General features: G+C 36.6%; 1 protein-coding gene across 1 annotated transcript in view; it reads right to left on the bottom strand.

The window, feature by feature from the left end:
- Window positions 1-23,969, bottom strand: part of LOC137579186 (cytoplasmic polyadenylation element-binding protein) — a 352,744-nt gene that overhangs the window by 230,153 nt on the left and 98,622 nt on the right. The window contains exon 5 of the mRNA XM_068292891.1: window positions 12,415-12,819. Within this exon, the coding sequence (XP_068148992.1) occupies window positions 12,415-12,819 (405 nt within the window). The remainder of the gene's footprint in view (window positions 1-12,414; window positions 12,820-23,969) is intronic.

Raw genomic sequence — 23,969 nt, 5'->3', positions numbered from 1 at the left:
AATGTCAAAGAAATGCAAATTAACAAACACAATTTCTTATCTATCTTTGAGAATCAATCTGTTACTATACATTCTCTATAAATAAGTTCTAAATATCAAATTTAAATCTAATCAATCATGAAAAATAATACATGCTCTTTCAATAGAAACAGTGAATTTAAAAAGTGAATACAATTAAATACTTTTTTATGCCAAAACGTAAATTTTGGCCTGCTTTATCAAAGTCAGAATCCCTTTTAAGATTTCATATTAAAATCTACCCTTTTCTCAATTAAGTTTTTCTTAACAAGTCTTAACTTATAATTATTGTAAAACTTACTTAATTGACTTACCTTTTGGACTATCAATTTCATTGTACATTTAATCAATCAGACAGCAAATAATCGAATGACAATTAACATAGATTGGTCGAAAGAAGTCCAGCATAAGCCATCTAATACATTGCAATTATTTTGTGTTTATATATTTGAAAATTTTTGGCACACAAATAGATATTTCTAACTCAATTGTTGTTTGTGTGTGCGTGTGTGTTATTGCTTCTTGACTTTGTTTTTGTTAATTTCACTTTGCTTGCTTTTACTTTGCCTGCAACGGGGCGAGGCGTAAGACGAGGAACGTGATATTGGGGATTTAATTCGCGTTACGCCGTCGGCTGGTTTTTAAGTGTGCGTTTAGTTTTCTAAAGTTTCAATGTTTATTTATGCGCTCTGTCTCTCTCTCTCTCTCGCTTACTCTTCTAACTCTTTGCGTGTCTTCCTCTCACTGGGTTCTAGGCCCAGGGGCTGCTTATGATTATTATTTGATGAGTGTGAAATGGATTAAGTGTGTAAAATACGACAGATATTTTGAATTATTTGATTGGTTTAGTTGGCTAATACACTTTAGCTCTATTCGCTAAGAATTTTACGGATTTTGCAATATAAATTTTTTTTAATTTAGTTAGCTGAGTTGGATTGCATAATTGAAAATAATTTGCTACACACACACGCTTAGACAACTATATCAAGTTCGTATTACGTATACGCAACTTAACCGCAGAGAAAAGGGCGAGTGCGGTTAATTATAAGAGGGCAACAATGGATGCATTAGCCGTAGCTTACTTTAATTTCACAAACAATTTTATCTTGAATTATAAGTTGATATTCTAAACATCTGTTCTCAGTTATTTTCAAATTAGAAATAAAGAGTCGTAAATTCTTACATTTGCCTGGAGAACTCCTAATTTTGTGCTGCATACCTTTGGGCTGTCTATTCAATTTCACTATTAAATAAAACAACTGCATATAAAATGGAATTCTATATCGCTCAGCTATAATCAATCAAATAAAATATAGAAAACAAGTTAAGTAAATTTTACTTTGGCATTTTAAAATTTGAGAAAAATTTTAGATTCTGTAAATGTAGTAAGTAAAGTAAGTAAATGATAATAAGAGAATTTCTCATAATAATGTGTTTTTACTAACTAAACTACAAAATTAATGCCGGATGATTGTCTGGATAAAATGCCGGCTTTGTTTTTACCGGTTTAACGTGCTTCAGTATGTACTCAATTATTTAAGCTGTATCTTTTTTTTTTGCCCTTTTAACGCCAACTTGTTACACTCACTCAGACAGACACACACACAGACACACATACAAACACACACACCAAACAACTTGAAGTCGCTGTTTCCATTTTTTGGCGCCAAAAAATTTCATAATTTTGTTTGCAATGCACTCACCTACACACACATATACCATATACTATACACCGATGACGAGTTGAGTTGTTCACTTTTTATTTAGTTTTTATATTTGTATTTGTTGATTAGATTTTACTTTGGTTTTATTTTAGAACGAATAAATAACAACAAGCAAAAAATAGGAAAAAAATATTAAGAGAAATTTGCTTCAATTACTTTGTTAGATTTTCAAATATTACGCAAAGGTCGCAAAGTATTTCGCATCGTAGCGCGCTTGTTGAAAATGTTCACTAAACTGCAGTTAAGTTTTTTGTGTGGGCCGAAGGCAGCAAACAAAAATTAATGCAAAATTGCATACACACGACGACTCGACGAGGACGATGAGGATGACGACGACAACGACAACGACAACGACAACGACCAGGACGAGGACGAGGATGAGATGCTGTTGATGCTGCTGCTGCTGATGCTTCTGTTGCCGATGTTGCCGAAGCTCATTGTTGCGCTTGCCACATTGAATGCGTGGCGTTTTATGGCGGCGTTAGCCATGATGCGACGATGCGACTACCGGCCGCATTTTCTGGTTTCAACCATAGCAGATATACACATATACGCACACACACTCAAACACACATACACGTACACAAACAGAAGATGAGCAACAGTCGAAGCTGGCAGCGAAACGACGACCTTAACTTCCGTGTTTCTCTCTCGAAATTCGGCCAGCTGTGCTATGTGTGTTTTGTGGGTAGGTGTGTGTGTCTGTGTCGAAAACACAATAAAAGTTATGCAAAAAGCCGAAATAGCAGGAGTAAGCACCTAAAAGTATGCAGTAGCAATAGCAGCAGGCAGCATCATTGTCTGCAAATCGCTGTCGACGCCGCAGCCGTTGCCGGCATTAATGAGCAACAAGCCTTTTATTTGTTGGAGCTCAGAGTTAATGTCTCGGCAGCTTTTAGGCGGAGAAGAAGCTTTCGCTATTGCCCCTAACTAAATAACAGTAGTTTTATGCTTTTAACAGTAGGGATAACCGCTAAGAGCTTTAAGCTTGCTGGCTGCATGAAATCATTGAGCTTTATTATGCTAGGAGATTGCTCTTATAGGTTCTGTTAAGATCTTCTCTCATGTTAAATGACAGCGAAATGGCCAAACTGATCTTAGGGTGCAAAAGAGCTTTTCTTACTTTAAATTCCATATAAAAGTGTGTTGATAAAGAACCTAATCTATAAACAGTTAGTCATATAAGTCACATGCATAAATGCTGAAATTTAAATATGTAATATACACAAATATTAAGAACTAGAGGGTATGTAAAAATTCATCATTATAGCCAAGCCGCAAAATGTTTCCAAAGTTTTCAACAGGCTTAACATTATCTATGCTCTATGTAAAGTCCTTACAGGACATTAAGAGTTAACATGCAGGGGTAGAAATATTATCTAACATTATCTAAACTACCCCTTACGCAGGAGGGGTAGATAAAAACTCAACGAAACTTCTGCAAAGTAAGAGGGGTAGTAACTTCAAGAGAGCAGAGCAGGGCAGAGCAGAACATAGATAGAGAGTAACAGAATGAAATCGTATTGGGGTAATGGACTTTCAATAACATAACCAAAAGACGACTTATTCGAAAATATTTTTGAAGTGCCCTTAATTCAAAAAACCAAAAACAAGAATACAAAAATTAGTTAGGAATTCCTGAACTATCTATTGATCAATTTTCTAGACTACTGTCTTAAAAAAGGAAAATAAATAACTTTAGTTTGAAAAAATTTTTGTTGATGCCGGATTGATATATCTTTTGAATGCGTTTCTCCTTCGTTTGGGAAAGTGTAGGCTACATTTAGGCGCCATAGCCGCTGTAAACCGTTTTTATAGTGCTTTTTGATGCGCTTTCCCTCAACTTTTATGGCTTAGCTTTTCGGTGGTTGGTTAAAGCTTTGGTATGAGTCAAAATTGTTGCAACACACACACGCACAACTATCATGAAAATTCGCATTTTATAACGGAAAACTTTTTGCCCGATAAGCATTGCACTTTACACACTCCCTAATGCAATGCCCCTCTAACCCGCAATTTTAAACACTTACCCCAAAGCAAAATAAAAGTGATAAAAAAAAAAAAACGCCAAACACTGTGTGAATTGTGAAATAGTTGGAAAATCTTATTAACTTTACCTAGTCGACTACCCTAAAACTCATCATTAGGTCAAATTTTCTCGTAATTTTTGTTCGCCCCTCTCGTATTGCATACTTTTCTGCATGCTGGGCAGTTTTACTTTTTCTTTTCGTTTCATTTTTTTCATTCCCGTCTTTGCTCGACATTTTTATGATATTCATGACTTGCTCTTCGAATTCCCCGTGTTGGCGGATGTGTGTGTGCTTGTGCGTATGTGCGTATGAGAGAGTGTAGCATCTCACGTATAAATATTTTACGACGTCCTTCAGTCATTTACTTTTATTGCAATATTTGCTCACTCAACGTTTATGATGATCATTTTAAGCCATTTTTATGACCAGATGCTACTGCCACTTCGCTTTCGAGCATTCTCTTCTCTTAGTCGCTGTCGCTGTCACTGTCTCTGTCTCTGTCTCTCTTCGGCATGAATCACAGAGAGTGCGAAAACGGACTTTGCCAAATTTGGAATAGAACAGCATAGAGCAAAGTATACAGGGATAGAGTCAGACTTTGAGAGTATGTATATCTCCGTGTGGAGGAGTTTTTGTGTCTGGTCCGCAAACGTTGCTAAATATTTGTCTACCTTTTGCCACATTGCTGGCAATTTCTTCCTTCTTTTTTTTGCCCATTTTATGTACAAATGGCAGCTCATTAAATTGCTGGGCATCGTTTTCAGTTGGCGGAGGGCGCCCTAAAAGAGCGTAAATTGGTCAGGTGTTTGTGCCAACTTATTTTGGCAGAGCTTCTTTTTTTTTTTTTATTTTTTTTATTATAGAGATGAGGTCGTGATTGCTTCAAATCATGTGATAAAGTGTGCAAAATTTCTGCTGTTGAGCAAATTGTGTCAGCTTACGTAAACGATTTAAAGTGTTTTTTTTTTAAATGATGAGCAAAGCTTATTATTTATAGTTTTTCATTTGAAAGAGTGTAATAATTGGCCACAAAGGTTGATTAGTCTTGTTTATTTTATTTATCCCGTATTTGTAGACTTCAATCTGATTGATTTTGAGAGTGAAAAGTTATTTTTATAGGCCGAGTCCGAAGCCGACTTTCTCTTGGATCAAAGAAGATTTAACGTCTCCTTAAAAATAGAGAATTGTAGTTCCTAGAACTAAGAAAGCACATCAAACTATAAGTAAACAAAAATGAAAAACCCCCGGTGTTTAGTCGAAAGTCTTAGCCTTAAAACACTCTTAAATGTTCCACCTAATGGTGACGCTTTAACTCATATCTTAAGTGTTTGGATTCGGAAAATTATAAAACAAGAATAGGCCTTTAACAATTTGGAAAATCTCTACTTTAATTGATTGAACTTTATGGCCCCAGACATTAATTTACTGTAGTTTGGGCCATTTAAAGCATCCTAAACTAATTTATTTACTGCATTTTGATAAAGTTTCAAATTGAATAAACTTTTGCTGACATAGTTTACCCATAGAATGTCCGTCGATTAGTTCATTTTTAATCTACAACTACGTCCTTTGCATGGCGATAGAACGTAAAGTCAATTGTTTTAATTTGTTTATAAACCTATTTGTTTTCAGTTAGCGCATTAAAGAACTTAACTTTTGGTTTTTATTAATTTAAGTGAATTATATCAACTAATTTGGCTTTTATGCTGCTGTGTCCTGTGTGTATATCGATGGGATAATTCATTTAGCTTCAATTAGCTCTAATATTGCAACACGCTGCCATCGCTACCTCTTATATTATCTACTTGAAAGCATTTCAAGCGCAAAAACATTCTAATTTATATATAGTACTAAACAACTTCTCACATCATTTGAGCTTGCTGACCACGTAATGAGCAACTTTCTCATTTGCACGTGCCCTGGACAATAACTACAACAACAACCAGTTCTCTAGTTTTCCTGTTTCGGTAACTATGTCAACTGCAAGTCTTTTTCCTAACAAGAAAGAAGGGGAGAAAAAAATGGAAAGCAAAGGAATGAAGAAGGCTTAAGGAGAGCCAAAAACTATGCTAAAGTTTTTGTCCTAGCACTAAACTTAACGCTCGATTGCTACCTCGCTCTCAACTTTGACTTTTAGGCACTCTAATATATTTCCTAGCATAGAAATAAGGCTAACGAGATGGGGAGATGGCCTCGCACATACACATACACACACGCACACACACATTTAAAAAGTGCACTTCATTTGATTTAAATTGATACGATGCAAGTTTGAATTTCATTTTAGGCAAATGGCTTGGGTTAAGTTATAATGGCCTGACCACAATTTCCTCAACTTGACAACAAAACCAAAAGACATGCTCAAGTGCTTTGGGCGAGCAGCAGCAGCAGTTAAAAGCAAAATTCTGTCAAATGAATTGAAGATTTTTGAAAAGTCACTTCAGATTACAACAGAAAATTAAAGCCCATAGACACACTTAGGCGCACTTAGGGCCATCAATAACCTGGCTAAAAGATTGTCTCTCTCCCTCTCACTTTGTGTGTGGTTGGTTTTTAGAGCAAGAAAACTTTTTGGCCGCCATTCGAGCTTAGTCAGCGCCTCAAAGGCGACTGCACTTCTTTTTTTTTGCCTATTATCTACAGTTTTTAGTGCATCAAACGGACATTTTGTTTGCTTGTCTGTTTGTTTTTTCTTGTCTTCCTTTTTTTGTGTGTTTGTTTGACTCAAGTTGGTTGAGATAGTTTCTTCTTCTTCTTCTTCTTCTTGCCATAGTAGGCGGTCGTCGGTTGTGCTCTAATAAAGTTCTTTCTGAGTGGGCAAAGAACCGACAAGCAAAAACAAGAAAGATCCAAATAACAAAGTCATGCACCATTGCACAATAAAAAGTGTTTTGGTTGTCTCTTCTCTATTGGAATATGAAATATTGTACAAGCAAAATTCACTTAAAAACTATTTTTTGAATTGAATTTTCCATTGATCTAAATTGTTAATTAAGTTATCTTAAAATTTGAAATGTTTTGAAGCTAACAAGGAAATATATTTTTTATTCCTCTTACCTTTTGGCCTAAATTTGTAGAAATTCTTGTGAGTGTCTTGTGTTTTTAACTGGGCTTTTAATGGTCAACTGGCAAGAAGTTGGAAAACTATTTTAGTAGGTACCTTTTAGTTGTGTTATAATAGTATCCAAGGAGAACCAAGATATCCATTTGTTAAGTATTTGGACATTAAAATAACAAAGTTTTATAGACTGACGTCAATTGCGTTAATTGTTCTAGAATTCATTGCCTAAGTTCTAGAAGAATTGAATTATGTTTTCATATTTTTTTGACATATTCCAAATTGTGAAAAACTGAATGGATTCCAGAAATATATATGCTTAATTTATTCTGGATTTATTCATTAAAGCATTAAAGGTTTCAAGCTTGATTATATCAATTCTTTGCCTTTAATGATTTCCTAACCAAAAGAAGTAAACTTAAAAAGGATATTTATATTCATAAGTTTCAAAGGGCAGTCTTTAGACTTCCAAAACATAACACAATTTTTAAAAATTATGAACTTAGTTTTAGCATTTCGAGTTCGTCGATTAAATGAGACAAAAACATAATTCTAATTTCTAAATCAAATTCTTTTTATTTGGGTAAATTGTAATGGAAATTCAATTTGGTTTTGTGAACTTCTTAACGGAAAATCTCACAATAAAGGCAAATCCCGTTTAAGCAAATAAAAATCATGAATATATTTCCTATGTCCCCCCTCTGTTTCGAATCAATGAAGCGTTTATCCATGTTATTCAATTGAACATTTGCGAAAAATTAAACACACAGTCTGCAAGTTCAGTCAGCAAAACAAATGCAAAATGCTGGTGCGGCTGCTCCTGCCGCCGCCGCCCCCTTTGGTACATACAGCTGCAATCAGCTTTAGCCCCGCTCCACCGCAAGTCCACTCAATATCAACCCTCGGATAAAACAACAACAATTGCAATTGCAGGTTCCAATCTCTCCTCGTCTCTGGCTAAAATCCATTCAACTACTCTCTTCCCTGGCATTGTGCACTTTCTCCCCTCTACTGCTTTTTTTGGGTTACAAAACACACAGTCCATTGCACACACACACACACACACACCGAGACAGAAGGACAGACATTTGGAATATATCTATCGGCACAATGACAAGTACATGGGCATAATAAAGTCTTGGAATTTATTTTTATGTGCATATAATAGAGGGCAGCAGACCCCCACCTTGGACTAGACATTGCCCATCCACACACACACTCACACACGCCCTCTTTGATAAACAGAGCTCCCCCAGGAGACGCATTTCATGCGACAATACGGCAAAATTTTATGATCCTAGTGCAAAAAATAAAAGAGAAAGCAAGTAAAAACACCAACAATTACAACCCTACACACACACACACACACACACACACAGAATGACTAAAGGATCCCCAGGACTCTGAATGCATTGGCACACTCTGACAAACTGATTCCGTCGAACTCTAACTCTGACTTTTCGTTGACCAAATGTCCGCAACGAATTTTCGAATTTTGCCAATATTTGCGTAGTCATTTTGAAGATTATCCTAATTGAGAATCTCGGCGTAAAGTCCTTCATCCATCCGAATAGAGAGAGAGAGAGAGAGAGAAAGAGAGAGAGGTGGGGGCATTTCGATTTAACTCGAATGGTAAGAGTTGGTGGTGGTGGTAAGGAAAAAGAAGGTTGATGCCCCATGACATGTACGAAACTTGATAAGACAGGGGCCAAAAATAGATGGATGGGCCTTTCTGTGTGTGTGTGTGTGTGCAGATGAAGCGGAAACTTGAAATTGTTGCCAATCAAAAAGTAGAACACACTGAAAGAAAGGCATTGCTCAATTTGATTTTAAATACTTGAATTGAAGTCAAGAGAAAAAGTTTCAATCGATTGAAGTTCAGTAATTAGCCTTGTTTTGAATGGCTGGTAAAACAAAATTAAGTTCAGTTATAATATCTATATAATATCGCAATCGAAATAAAAATTGAAAACGATATCTAAGGATAACATTGTCAAAAATTAAGAATGAAACAATTTTAAATTGATTGCTTCTATGTGAAATTCAATACATTCCACTAATAATCACTTATTGATTTCTTTCAGTGTCTGCCAATCCAGCCAATAATTTTATCCCACCTCCATACACAATGCCAAAACTCTCCCTCCTCCTCCCCCTGATCAAATGAAGTTTAAACAAAGTCCACAAAATCTTGACCACTTTCACTTCTGCTTCTCTGGCACAGCAAATCATTCCTTGCTGTCACTATTCATTAAGAGCTAAACTGAGAAAGCGAAGTAGGAAAATAGAAATAAACATTTTGCTCGATAGATATATATGTATATATACATATACATATATAGATGTACAGATACTTATTTGCTCGAAATTCGTGACAAATGTTTACAGAAATGGTCAAATACCATCAAATTATCACTAGAAGTAAAATATTTGCAGAGGCCTAAAAGGTTTGGCACGAAACCAAGGGGCCGGGGACATGGCCGAGGATGTTGTTTTGGGCAAGTGCACACCGGAAATGCCAAATGTCGAAAAAAGGATTACTTATCGCATATTTTGACATAAGTTAAGTTCATCAGTGAAATACGAGAGTCAATTGTTTGGGTCGGTGTCGGGGAGTTTATTTTGTTTTATTTTCTTCTTGTTTTTTTTTTTTTTTTTTGGAGTTTTATGGATTGGGGCGAGGGCGAGGGCGAGGGCGAGGGCGTTATGGTCATGGGTCAATTGTGATAAGCTGAATGTTGGAATGACCAAGCAACCCTCTGGATTGCTCCTTTGTTCTAGGCCCAATTCTTTATCCTTTTCCTCTCTGTCACTCTCATTTACTTATACGCTCATTCTGGTCGTTGGTCGTTGTTTATTTGCATTCAGTCTTTTGTTAGTATTTGCACTGAAATCGAGGCAGGACTGTAAAATTGGCAAAAATTGACAGTTAAGGGCGGAATGAGCCGAACGAGCAAGCAAGCAAGCAAGAACAAGAAGCCGAAATTGATGGACAAGGATTTTGCTGTTATTTAAAAGACAACAACAACAACAATAACAACAGCAACAAATTGAAAGGGAAAGGCAAATGGCAATGGATTTAATTCCAGCTTTAGTTTTAGGTCTTCTTTTTGCATAAAAAGAAAAATCCGAAAGGTTTCCCAACCCGATAGATTGAAAATTTTTGAGTCTTTAATTTAAATTTCAACTTAAATAGCTTCATCTACAGTCAGTCAGTTTATATGACAGAGGCTATAGAATGTTGTCTTCTTCGGGGGGCCACACCACACAACACAACTATGTATCCTTGGGCCATACACATGCAAGTCAGAAACAAAACAACAAAGGACTCTGGCTACGACTACGATGAGTACGAGTACAACTCGTTGTGACTCCTCTTCTAGTTTGTCTACTCATCCACAGCCGCGTCTGGTTGTAAAGATATAAAATCAGACAACTGCAACAACAAAACTATACAAGGAACAGGACCTTGTTGTGTCCTATGAGTGTGTCTCCCTCTCTATCTCTCTCTGACTCTAGGTCTATGTCCGTATGTCTGTGTGTTGTCTGTTGTCAGCTGCAGCGGCGATTTGTAGCGCCACAAGGATAATCACACTTTTAATCGTGATTTAAGTTTATGGCGCTTGGAGCTCGTTTAGTTTCTTGTTACCCGTCTCGCAGTCCTTGCCCCCTACCCATCCACGTCCTCATTCCCATCATCATCATCGTCATCATCTTCAGCGTCTGCAAAGATTTTTCAATTTTTTTATGCCCCTCGTTTTCGTTTCTTTGTGAAAAGGGCCATCGCAAACTGCCTTGTTAAGTTTTTGCCGCTTTCATTTTTATATTTTTTAATGATTTTTATTGCATAACTGGCGGCTAGCCACCCGCCTGCCTGCGTCTGCATAGCCAAGAATCCACAGGCAATTGCACTTTGCCACATTTTATGAAAGCGGTCGCACAGTGGCTCAATTTGCCAAAACAAAAAAAATCACTTAAAGTAACCGTTTCTCTGGGCAAAGTTTATCTAAAATTTTAACTTTATCGATAGATTTGTGGCATATTTTGATTTCCATATTAGTAGATGGTCAATTTTTTCAGAAAACAAAGAGATCGACTAGAATTTCCCAAGCAAATCTCAGAAATCGAGCCACTGTGCGAGGATAGTTGCCATGAAAAGAATCCCATACAATAGACACAGAGCGAATGAAATGAAGCGACTTTGTGATTTGTTGTTAATGCCTTTAAGGTAAGGACGGACGAGTCAAGTCAAAAGTTGAAAACTTTAAACATATTAAATGTTAACATGGATTGTACGTACAAATCGTACAGTCGTTGAGATCGCTGGCATAGCTCTCTGGTGACTCTTTTGTAAATGCTAACATACAATCTTCAAGATATTTATAGCAGTTTTAAAACCTTTTTTTTCTCCACACTTCTCACATAAATCTCGGTACGAGACGGCACCTTGCCTTAACAGAGTTAAGCAGAAAAACGTTTTCCCTGCTGTAATTTGTTGCTAAAACAAACTCTCATTTAACTCTTACCCCGTAAAAATCATACTCTGTCTCTAGTCTGTTGCTCGTTCGTTTACTTTTACAAATTATAAGCACTCACATAAATTTCACTTACTACCCCAGCAGCAGCCAACAGAAGAGCACCTTTTCCTCTCTTTATGTGTTTCTTGTTTTTGGAATGAGATGTAATTAGAAGGCAACTGGCCAACTTGAGATGATTAGAGGACTGTGGCCAAGTGAGATGGTGCGGCAGATGGTAGAGAAAGGATTGGCCACTTGAAATGCAAATTGCGTGCAAATTATGGCAACCTGGCCAAGTCAAGTCCGGTGCAGGTGAGCAAGTGTTTTCATTTTGGTTTTTTTTTTTTTTTTTTTTTTTGTGTTTTCTGTGATTTGTGCGGTTGTTAACTAAAGAAGAGCCAGAAAAGAAGGTATGTAAAAGTGAAACGGTGAAGGAAATCTAACCAGAAGAGTTGTGTTTTAATTCAATTTGTTGGTGTTGCGTTTTCAAAGACTCTAGTAGTAGTAAGAGTATCTAAAAAAAAACTATTAGTTACAATTTTTTCAGATGGGTCAAAGAACTTTTTACTAATTCGGCATATAAGTTACTCATGGGACATAATCTGATTGTCATTTAGTTACCTCTGTGATTAGGTTTATATTCTTATAAATGAATATTATTGAATGCGTAGTGTTAAAAAGGCTGTATCGATCTAATATTGAATTGATTCGATTGTATTACGGAATCAAAGTACTAGGTATTCATGCATTGAAGTCACCAATGTTTAGTTTTTGGTTAGAAGGAACAATTATCTACTAGTATAAGCCCAATCAATATTGTCAGTTAATACATTTTAATGTCACTTTTGAGAGATTTCTTCATGGACCCGTCAAAATACTTTCTGGCAAAGTGAACTTAACTATTTTAGCTAGATAAACTGACCTTAGAATAAGGACACAACAAAATTAATTCGTATTTTGATTATCTTTTAGCCAAGTCTACACTTTAAAGAACGCAATGGATGTAATTTCATGTAGTCGGGCGAACTTTTAGAATTAATAATTGAAAATTTGTTGATGCAACTCACCGTTATTATGAGTTAGAAATGCATTTTCTGCTTCCGATGATGATGATCCTTGTTGCTCATTATTGGCATTCGATGATGATGATGAATTGGAAAAGTCATATGGATGATTTAAGCTATTGTTGCCACCGCCAGCAGCATTTGAGGCAGCTAAAGCCTTGAAGAGATGTGCAGTGCGTTGTTGTAGTTGTTGGTGTGTCTGTAATTGTTGTTGCTGTTGCTGCTGTTGCTGTTGTTGTTGCTGCTGCTGTTGCTGTTGTTGGGGTGGGGAATACGGATTGTTGTAAATGTTGCGAGTGTCATTGGTAGAAGGTTGCTGTTGTAGATTATATTGTTGCTGTTGCTGCTGCTGCTGCTGAAGCGTGTTATTGCCACTCAGACCATTCACCGTAAAATGCCGTGATTTGGCTAGAAAAACGAAAAGCAAGAAATAAAGAGAAAAAGAACGGAAAATAAGAAAAAAGAGAAAAGTTGTTAAAAAAGTTTGCTTCGCATTCTGTTTTAGGTTTTTTTTTTTCGTTTTGTTCATTTTGCGGTTTAGCATGTTCTGACAGTTGGTACTTTCTTCACACTTATACTCCGCCTTCTTCAGTTTCTAGTGCCTAATTGCATGCATTGAAATATGTAAATGAGTCAGAGATGGTGTGTGTGTGTAAGTGTGTGGGTTCGCTTCAATTAAAGCATTTTCGTTGTCATTTTCGTTAAGGTTTGAGGTTTTTGCCCATTGTTGCTTTTCTCATATGAATTATGCATATTTTTGGTTGGTTTACGGAAATAATGTTGACGCGGAAGCTGTGATAATGAAGCACTGGCAGAATTTACCACTTCTTCTTCCCCAAACCCCCTGTTTAAACGCTCTTCGCGTTGTTGGGGGTGCCTTTTTTTGCGGGGCGGCGGACCAAGGACGGAGCGGGGAAAAAAGTCAAGCTAACCCTTTCAATTTTCACCAACGGAAAAGTTTCTCCTTGTTGGTGTTGTTGTTGCTTTTGCATATTAATTATGCATGTTTTGTTTGGTGTGAAGGCATCAACACATTGTTAGAAAATTTTCATGGTGCCAGAGGGGGCATATTGCAGGTTGCAGGACCAGGCTAGGCGAGGGTCGGAGGGCTAGGTCTATGGGTAGGGAAGGGATCTCATTTTTTGGTTGCTGTTTTTGCTGCTCTGTTTGGGTAGCCAACTGTGTAAATATTAAGTGTGAAAGATAACGAGCTAATAACTCAGTTAATTTTTTGGCCAATGTCTGTGTGTGCGTGTGTGTGTGCTCTATGTGATTGGCTTATTAGTGGTTAAAACTAGCACAGCCAATTGCTGACAAAGAAAGAGAAAATGCTTTATTAAAAATTGAAAGGTTGAGGAACTCTTTTATCAAAACTGAAAACATTTCAATCACTAAAAGTCGCGGCAATCTATTGTTATGCTTTATCTTTTAACAAACTACTTTCCAAGACTTCCGAATACGCTAAAAAAGCAACAACAACCGATTTTAAGCTGTATTTAGTTAGTGTTAGGCGAGGGTCACTGAAAGGACTCAACGAAATTGAGTTAAGGAAATTTGCCTAAATTCGTTATACTTTAACAGTTTGCCAATTTTGTCCTATGTCTTCTTCTCTTTTTCTCACACATTCATATAAAATATGCCCCATTTGTCCTTCAAAATGTTTCATTAATAATTTAAGCGAAATAACAAAAAATATATATATATCTATACATAGAAACAACACATATACAAAAGGAAGAAAGAAAGGAAAAAAACTGAAACCAAATAAGAAAAATATCAGCTCATTTCCATTTCCAGTCATTGCCTTTTTATACTTTCTGTTTCGCCTTCCTTGTCATTTTTGCCATGGCATGGCATCGCTTTCTCTTTTTTTTTTTTTTTGGTTTTTGCTGTTTTATATTTATTTTGCTTTTAACAAAATTTGGCAAATTTACACTTTGGCAAGAGTGGCAAAAGGCAAGAGGCAACAAAACACATTGGTCTCGGTGGTGCCTCGAAATCTCCCCAAACTAACCGAATATAACAAAAGGGCACCAAGTGTGATTCTGCCCACTTCCTGATTGCGCCATTTCCAAGCTCCCTTACCATTCCTATTCCCCTTCCCCATCCCCTTGATGCTTCTTTTCTCTGTCATAAATAAGGGCAGCATTCAATGCAAATTGGACTATTTACGCAAATTTTATTGCCAAAGCATTTTTATATTTATTTTGTTTTTGTTGCTGTTGTTGCTGTTGTTGTTGCTAGTAGTTTTTGTTTGGGGGCTATTTTGCTTTATTTCTTAGTTTCCTTCCTTCCCTTCAGCTTTGCTTTTGTCTCGTTTTCCTTTTCGTTAGCTTTCTTTCTTTTCGTACCCCCCAAGCGTCTACTAAATCAGGCAATTTGCCATTCACTTCACTGGCAAAAAATTGTTTGTGCTTTGTATTGCAGACCAAAAACCGACATCGGCCCTATCGACCTCCGACCTATCGACCTTAACCCTTATGCGATTTCATGTCATTATTTTGTCGCTAAACGTAGCAAAATCGTTTTTGGTAGAGCCGAGAGAAATGTGTTTTTTATTGACAATATTCAAAGAAGAAGCGGAGTGAGAGCGAGCGCCACGCAGATTTCCGTTGGCATCAACGAGTTGAATCCCTTTTATTTTGGCCTATGGCGCCATGTCATAAAGCCAAAATCAAATGAACGCCAGAGGGTGTGTGGTCGGCTAGGAGGGGGCTTCTCTGAGGCTTTCGATGGGGATTTACCAATAAATTCATTCTAGTGAAAATTTATTGACATTGGTTTTTAAACCGCGACGCGTGTTGATGTTGTTGCATGATTTTATGGCCAGGAAATTGACATTGAAGGAATATTGTTGCTCTTTCTCTTGCTGCTGTGTATCGAACTGACCTTTCAAATTGTAAATGCGTATAAATATAGACATTCCATTCCAGCCGAAATACAAGATGAATGCCGGATAGGGAAATTGAGCAGAGGTAATTTGGTTATTCGATGGCAAATCGATTATACACAACAACGGGGAGCATTAAACCGCATTATGTATGTATAAAAGAAATCTTTATAGTTTGATTTTCAGTTTAAAATAACAACTGCCTTCTTTATTTTAATTTAAGTAAAGAAGGAAAACTATATCTAAATATTAAACTTGATCCTTATTAAGTTAATCTAAGACCTCTAAAGTTCCTTCCCAAAGGCTCTCTAAGTATAAATATCTCAAACTTATTTTCAGGCTCCAAGATAAAAGACGATTCAACAAATACATTAATACATAAAAAAGAATCAAATCCCTCCTTAAATTAGTCTACAAGAATTACGAGACACGGCACCTTTCTTGGTTTATGTAAAGAACTTTGGCTTACCATTTGCTTTCTTTATTGATAAAAAGTTAATAAACAATTTCTTAAACTTTAAATATATCTTGAAAACAATTTTTATATATATGTATAACTTTTTAGTCTTATTAGTGAAAGCCGCCTAATTAATTCATTACACAATCAATTTACACAGAGATTGTTGTTGCTTTTGTTTCACAATTCATTTGGCCTGGCCCTTTTCCCGGTACCAACGAAACGAAAAAAAAGTTTTCTCGGCCCAGACGAAAGCACTCGAAACTTGTGCCTTTCCTCGTCTCGAAATAAAATAAAACAAAACAATTAACAATCGATGGTAGAGCCAATTAACAATTAACGTTCCAAAACCTCAAAAGTTTTTTAACAAAAAGTTTTCAATTGCACAGAAAAGAAGAATTTTATATCAAGTTTGGAATATACGTGTATTTATAAATATGTACAATTCGGTAAAAAAAAAAGAATGTCGATGTTAATATTTATAATTTGGGTCAATGCGGACAATTTATTGATTGACTCTAATGAATTATTTAAACAATTTTCACACGCACCGCCAACACTTAAAAGACCAAAAAAAAAGAGAACTAAAAAGACAAAGAGACCTCTTTTGGATACCCTACATCAAGTGTGTTTGGTAATTCAAATTTCTAAGACCAAATTAAGAAAGCCAAGAGCACCTCTTGGTAGATTTTGATTGGTTCTACCTATGAGTTGTCCAAAGATATTTACATATATACCCTTCTTATTGCCTGAGTGCAGGGTACATGAAAAAGGGCAAGCCAATTAGAATTGATAGTTTTTGCTTCAATTATTATTAGACATGTAAATTGAGACATTTATTTTAGTAGATATTGTGAGTTTGAATATTTATGGAAGTATCACAAAATTATTTCTAGGAAACGAATGTCGATTTAAACAGACAGACGGGGGCTGGTCTTAGACTTGGTTGAGACTTGGCAGCTACTTGAACAGATGTTCTGGCATTTCAAATTCACAAAACTAAAAGCAGAATTGCAAAATGCCCGACCCCCAAAATATCCCCTTCCCCCAACCGCCATACACCATGCAAGGCAACACAAAAACGACGTTAGACAAAAGCTGAATCGCTGATAGGGGGTGGGGAGAGAAAAACACCTTGGCTAGAAAGGGCTGTCAATGACAGTTGTCACCCCTTAGACTAGCAAATGCGACGAAAATGTAGAAGAAGATACGGAAAATTCGCACAGCTGAGTGCCAGGACTTGGACGATGACGAGGCAGGTCTGAATAATTCCAAAGCCAAAGGAGGAGACCCAAAAGTTATCGTCTCTAATGCATGCTTGGCATTTACATAATACCCACCAAATGCTGATAAAAGGGTAGAGGGTGAAGGAAGAGAGGGCATCAAGCACTTGACTCAAACTCAAACTCAAAACCGAAACCCAAACCTAAAAACCGAAATATCAATTACAATCACGCAATCTACACAATACACAAAGTGAACGCGGACAACAAGCAAATTAATTGAAATCAATGCAAATGCCCGGGAACAAAACAACAAGAACTCTCTCTTTTCTCTCTTTAAGGGTTGTGCAGTCTGTCCGATACAGGGGATTTTTGTGGAGGTTTTCAATCGCATTTGTCAGCGGCTTAAGTCGCGTCCATTGTTGTGAAACATGTCAAAGCAATTGCAAACATTTGGTCTGCTTTTAATTTATCAATGAATCTGTTTTTCCTTCTCGTTTCAATTTTTTTCTTCCACCATTTGCTTGTTCACTCGCTCGCTGATCTATGGATTCGATTTCGCGGTTTGCTGAACATCCTGCGATAAGCATGTCCTAGCCCATGTCTCTTTCTATTCTATTTTAATTTTTCCAGTTTTTTTTTTTTTTCGAGCTATAGATAAGTAACCCATTTGGGCTATTGCTGGTTGCTTCTGTGGGCGTTGAATTGCTCAACGGGGCATATGGTTTGGGTTTTGCCATCGTTTCCTCTATTTAGGCCCTCGAACATATGCCAATATAAATGATGAAAACAAAAAAAAAAAAAGTAATTTCAATGCATTGATCACTGGTTGGGCATCCCCTTGTTTTCACTAGAAAAGTGTCGCATGTTTTTGGTATGCTAAGTGTTCGTCCCTGGGCTAAACGTGAGAGGTGGTTAAGGCAGTTAGTAGTAAATGGGAACAAATTTTCTTTGTTTAATCAGTTTTCATGAAAATCAATGTTTTACATTAAATAATGATACACAAAATGATTCAATTTCATAAAGTAAACTGCCCAAAATCGGAAAAAAAGAAAATTATTATCATTTTGTATTAGTCCTAAAATAAAAGAAAGAGTATCTTGAGTTAAAGAATCTTAATCTGAGCATTCTTTGTTGTATTCTTATAATTTTTGTTAGTCCTTGGGTAAAAGAGGTTAAAATAAAAGTTTGTTTATTATTACGTGATGATCTTAGTTCATAAGTAAACCAATTTTTAAATCGAACGTTTACAAAAATATAGTCGATTTTTACACCTTTTTTTAGAGTAATTAAATTTTCATAACCAAGCCATCAATCAGTTTCAGTAAACCTTTTCTTTATTAGTTAATGAGTTTAAATAAAGATTGAAAGAAAAGCAAACAATATCAGACACACATTAATTTCATATATTCATTAAATCACCACCAGAATTGACCCATATCTAACTACATTTCCCCATTCCATCTCGATGCTATTGCTTTGTCTCTATGGAACATTGGCAATTATCATGAAAGTGCATCAGTTGGGAAAATGCCGAGTCATAAATTACAGAAGGTGCTAAAAACCACAGAAAAATTGTTGAAAATAATGACACATTTGCCACATCTCCATTTGGTCATCTTCTTCATCATCATCCACATCAGCAACAGTCGCAGCATCATCGACATGAGACAGAGAATGAGGATGAGGATGAGATATTTGGGCAGTAACCCGTCGTCCTCTCATCATCATCATCATCGTCATCAACAACGTTGTCCTCATCCTCGTCCTTGTCGTTTTCGTTGTCGTTAGAGGCGCAAATCTGCGCTGTGGGCAATGTTATTGTTACAATCGACACCCGACGATGATATGGAATGGGTGAATAGGTAGGGTAGGATATACACATATACATATGTACGTGCAGACGTTAAGGGGAGTGCAAGAGGGATTTCGGGGCTGGGGAAAAAGCCCGGGGCATTTGTTCGGTTTTGACCATACCCATTTCACTCAACGGGGGTGTTGACAATTCAAACGCAATAATTACGACTCTGGACCGCACGACGCTCAACGTGAATTTTTTGGGAAAATCAGAAAAGGTGTAGCCAAGTGTGCGTGTGTGTGTGTGTGTGGTGTGTGCCTCGCCTCGTTATTTTTCGTGTTTGACACAATGTCAACTTTTTGTAATAAGTTTTTGCTACTACCATAAAAAAAAAAAAAAAGAAATACACCGAAAGAAGAACGTGAAAATGGAAATGTTTAATGGCAGTTGCAGTTTGCTTTGATCTCCAGCCAGATCCAGGGGGTAGTTGGGTAACATTTCGTTCTGATTTTTTTGGTTTTGGGTTTTTGCACCCCATGTCAAACGAGACGCCGATTTAATGAACCCTCTACGGTTGCCGGGCTCTTGTTGCTGATTTTTGATCCTGTTACCATTGTGGCCATTGTTCTCGCACTCTTTTGCCATTCACATTTCTGTTTTTATCCCCTCTCTCTCATTCTCTCTCTCTCTCATTTGCTCTTTCCTTCTCCTTTACTCTATTGCGCCCTTCGAGTCGGGTGTTTATTATTAGCCTGGCAAAATACATCCGCATCCGCATAGGCATACGCATCTGCATTGGCAAAAAGTCGGCAGAACGAGAATTTCTTTTCTTCTATATATTTATTGTATATGCTTTTTTTTGGGTTCTCTCGTTCTCAATGTTGATTTAATGAGTTGAATATGTCAATGGTCTTTGCTTGGTTGGGCCATTGTTCACGGTTTTTTTTTTTTTTTGACTTTCCCTCTGTCAAGGGCAAACGGCAAATGTCGTCATTAGCATTTCCAAATTACGCAAAATATTTATACAAAAAAAAAAAGACAAAATGAAAAATGAATGTTACGCAGTTAAAAAGAAATTTGTAAACACTTTCTGCAAAGTGTTCGAATATTGGCGAATAGAACAAAGTTAACAAGTAAATCTAATCTATCTATTTCTTAATATTGACTTTTAGTTTCAAAAACTGAAGTTCTGCATTAAAATGCTGATTAAGTTTTTGATCCGACTAAGAGCTTTTCATTTAGTAGTTTTCACGTTGTTGCAAAAAGTTTTCTTACTAAAGTAATTCTTTCTTTCATCGTATGAGCCAATTTAATTTGAAAGAAAACATCAGAAAAAGAACATTTTTACCCACTTTTAGAGACTTGGTCCGATTAGGTAAATACTTTAGGTTTAAATGGGGAAAAATATAGCAAGGTTTCGACTTATTTATGTATATATTTTATACAAAAATTTTGTAGACGTTAATATAATCATTGAAACGCATAACTTTTTTAATACGTCAGAATACTTATCAATCGATATACCATTAGATAAAACATCTTACTTCAATTGCAGTTTAGGATTTAGCCAACAAAATTTGTTTTAAAACAAATTTTAAAAAGAATTTCTAATTATGTGGGCGTGACAGTATTGTATACAAATGCTGAGGTCATAAAACTTAATGCCATTTAATCCTCCATTAGATCCTCATGAATCCTTACTATTCATCAAGATTTAATCCACAATTTTCGCTGCCATTTATGTTGCATATCAGGCATAACCTCAATGTAAATACACCAAACGACCAAAAAAAAGTCGAAGAATAAAGAAAATTTGCGCTTCAATCACAAATGAAGAGACAGACAGACAGATAGAGAGCGAGACAGAGGAAGAGGGCGATAGATAGACAGACATATGGGCAAGAGAGTGGGCCAATAAATCAGATTTATTGGTTTTCAAAACAGATTTTCGGGCAACACAAACCACAGAGCGAGTAAAATGAAATGAATGCAGCTTTCCTCCCCCCTCCACCGCACCTCTTCTTCGCAGATCATCCATTTTTTTTTTTTTTTTTTCTGATGTGTTTTGTTCCTCGACTCCGTCCAAATGTGTTTGCCATGACGACACTTTCTGACCATATGCGGCTAAAAAAAAAGAGAGGATGCAAGGAAACTATGGGCTGGAAAATCCATCACAAGTGGCCAACATGCTCTCATGGTCGTTGGCGTTGTCGATGACACAAAGCGCGGAAGGATTAAGCCAGAGAGAGACAACAATAAAAGTTCATCATCATCAACAGCATCATCATCATCATCATGGTCAATGGGAGGATGAGAATGAACTTGGTTCATTCGACGGCAATTTGTCGCTCGTTTAGTTGAGTTGTGCGACAAAAATAGAATAAATGGCACAAGATAATGAAAAAATGGACAGCTGGATGAGAGAGAAGACCTCATGCATGTGGATGGGAGTCATAAAGTGTATATAAACCGCTGCCCGGAGCTGTAACCACGTCCAGCCCCTGCTGCCGGGTCATCTCTACTTCGGGTAATCCGACGATTAATTAAAAATGTTGTCCCGCCAGTAAAGGGCTTAAAAAATTGAAATTGATTGCTAGGGGCTTATGCAAAAACTTTTTAAAAGAATATAACACACACCGAGAGAGTGAGAGAGAGTGAGAGTGAGAGATAGAGAATTACTACATACACAAATAACAATAAATACAAATACAATCATTAAAATTTATACACAAGGGAGTCAAAAGTCTCATTATCATCATAATCATTATCATCATCGTTCCCATTGCCACCTGAAAGAAAACTGGCTTAACAAGCCATCTTCGGTTTTTTCATGAAGGTCCCCAGGGCCATATGCCAAAAAATAAAAATGTATGTAAAAACGAATGAAGGGAAAGCAAAAACGAAACGAAACGGAAAAAGTTAAAATTGTGAAAATTCATTTAAGAAAAGTTTACGCAAGAAAACGAGGGAAAAAAACAGTGAAGCAACAAACTTGAAGACAATTACCATGAAAATGCTAAGCAAATTTTTATTTCTAATGAAGTTTTCCCCACTTTTTCACTCGCTCTTTTCTTCTCTCTCTCTCTCACTCCGTCACTCTATCTCGCGTCCTCTATAGATCTGCTTAAACTGCCGCAATGTGCCACAGAATATTGGTTAGATGTGCCTGGGTCACCCTGTTTTTGTTAGCCCTTTGATTGGTTTGTTACATTTTCCAAAAAAATTGGCTCTTTTGGGGTTAATTTTGTGTGTGTTCGTTGATTAGTTTGGCCAAACATTGTTAATGGATTGTTGACGCAAATTTCCTGAATCTGCTAAAATGTGGTGAAATCAAAATCATTGGGAGGAAAAAGAAAAACAATTTCGTTTTGTTGTTAAACTGAAGGACAACATTTCAATTACTTTTAACTAAAGAAAAAAGGCTTGAGTGTTGTCTTCTTCCGTTTTTGGATAGAAGCACAGAAATATATTCATTTTTCTCTCAATTTCTATGAAAAACGCCAAAAAAAAAAAAACGCGTATCGAAATTTTCACATGCAAATTAATGTGGAAAACCGTTGTGAAAACGTTCTTAGGCATGAACCTCTCATACAGACCACTACACACACGCGTCACTCGAACTTTTGTTGGGTAGGTAAGGCCAAGCATATATCCACCCTGGTTAGCAATAAAAAGCCATGTCACTTTCTCATATCAATTAGTTACAAGCGAATACACTTGATTCATTAGCGTGATAATTACAACCAGACAAAAGTTCTATTTTCCTCACTCTCTCTCTCTCTGTCTTTCGATGGGCTGCAAAAAGAACGATGGCAATGAGAACAAGGACAATGATGATGAGAATTTGACATGTTTTTTCTATGGGTTAAAGTTCCCACGCGCCATAAGCATGGAAAAACAAATGAAAAAGCCAAAAACCAAAGCCAAAACACTTTGTCATGGATGGTAGCAAAAGAGAAAAAAAAGTAAAAGGAAAATAATGTCAACAAGAGAGAGAAAGTCAAGCAATTAAAGCTTAGAATAAAGACTGCCCAAAGACAAGAAAAATACGAAAGTCAACAACCGCGACAACAAATTGGTTAACAAGCCAAGCATGAAACTGAAATCCCAATTTCAGGTAGAACCAGGTAGATATACATGGATGCTGGCAACCCCTTTTTAATTGGTCCACAAAGAGGTCCTGGTTTCTTTTTTTATCCACTGCCTTTCTCTTTGAATGCAACAAGGCAAAAATATGACATCAGAATGGATAGAAACTACTACTACGGCTGTCTGTTGTCAAGACAATTGATTTCATCTACCGTCACTCGCATAACTCCCTTACCCCTTTAGACTCAAAACTGTCAATTATATACACACGTGTATTTGCGATTTTACGCTATTTTCTCGATATACGTTATAGACAGAGAGATAGAGAGAGTTAGTAAGGCAGCCACGCATTTTCCCCTTTGATTTGTGTTAAATTGTACCTTTAGCTAAAAGAAGCACCACCAATATAACAACCACCAACAACAACATCATCATCATCACCACCAACAGAGAAACAGACTTGAACCTCCCCCCTTTTTTGGGAAAATTTGTCATGTTTGCCTTGTGTGTGCGCTAATTGCAGTTTGTGTTGTTTGGCTCTGTTTGGTTGGTCTCTGAGCTCTGAGGTTAAAGCTGCTTCTCAATTGCGATTACATAGAGAAGAAGAGACTGTGAGACAAACTGACAGACAGAAGCCGTTAGAGTATTTGCTTAGCAGATTTTGTTGACTGGTTGAAATTTTGAGGCCTTTCGGGAATTGATTTACAATTGTGTTGATGATGATGATGTTGTGAAGTGATCTAAATTCAAATGTAATTTAGTGCACAAACAAAAAATACCGGGATAATCTATTAAGCAAACAAACGATCTGAGTGAAATTCTTTTTTTCCCAACTATGCAAAGAATTAACAATTTCTTTTTCCATTTGCAGTAATTTTTATTTGATGGCCTAACAATGGTGCTTTTGATGAGAATTTGTTATGAATGGTGCAGAGATTCCTGAAATAACGTATAATTTTCGAATTGTCGGTTTTATTCGTATTTCCTAAGTCTTCTGCAGGCTTTTTATTTCAAAAGAATTGCCTTTGTAGTTCCTTTAGGATAATGTAGAAGTCTGTCTTGACGTATCCTTGCCTTTTCAGAGGCAGTTTCAGTTTTCCC

This window comes from Drosophila tropicalis, unplaced genomic scaffold (assembly GCF_018151085.1).
Source record: "Drosophila tropicalis isolate 14030-0801.00 unplaced genomic scaffold, ASM1815108v1 contig_694, whole genome shotgun sequence".
NCBI lineage: Eukaryota > Metazoa > Arthropoda > Insecta > Diptera > Drosophilidae > Drosophila > Drosophila tropicalis.
Note: the sequence above shows the minus strand (reverse complement) of the source record. Positions and strands in the feature narration are given on the sequence as shown.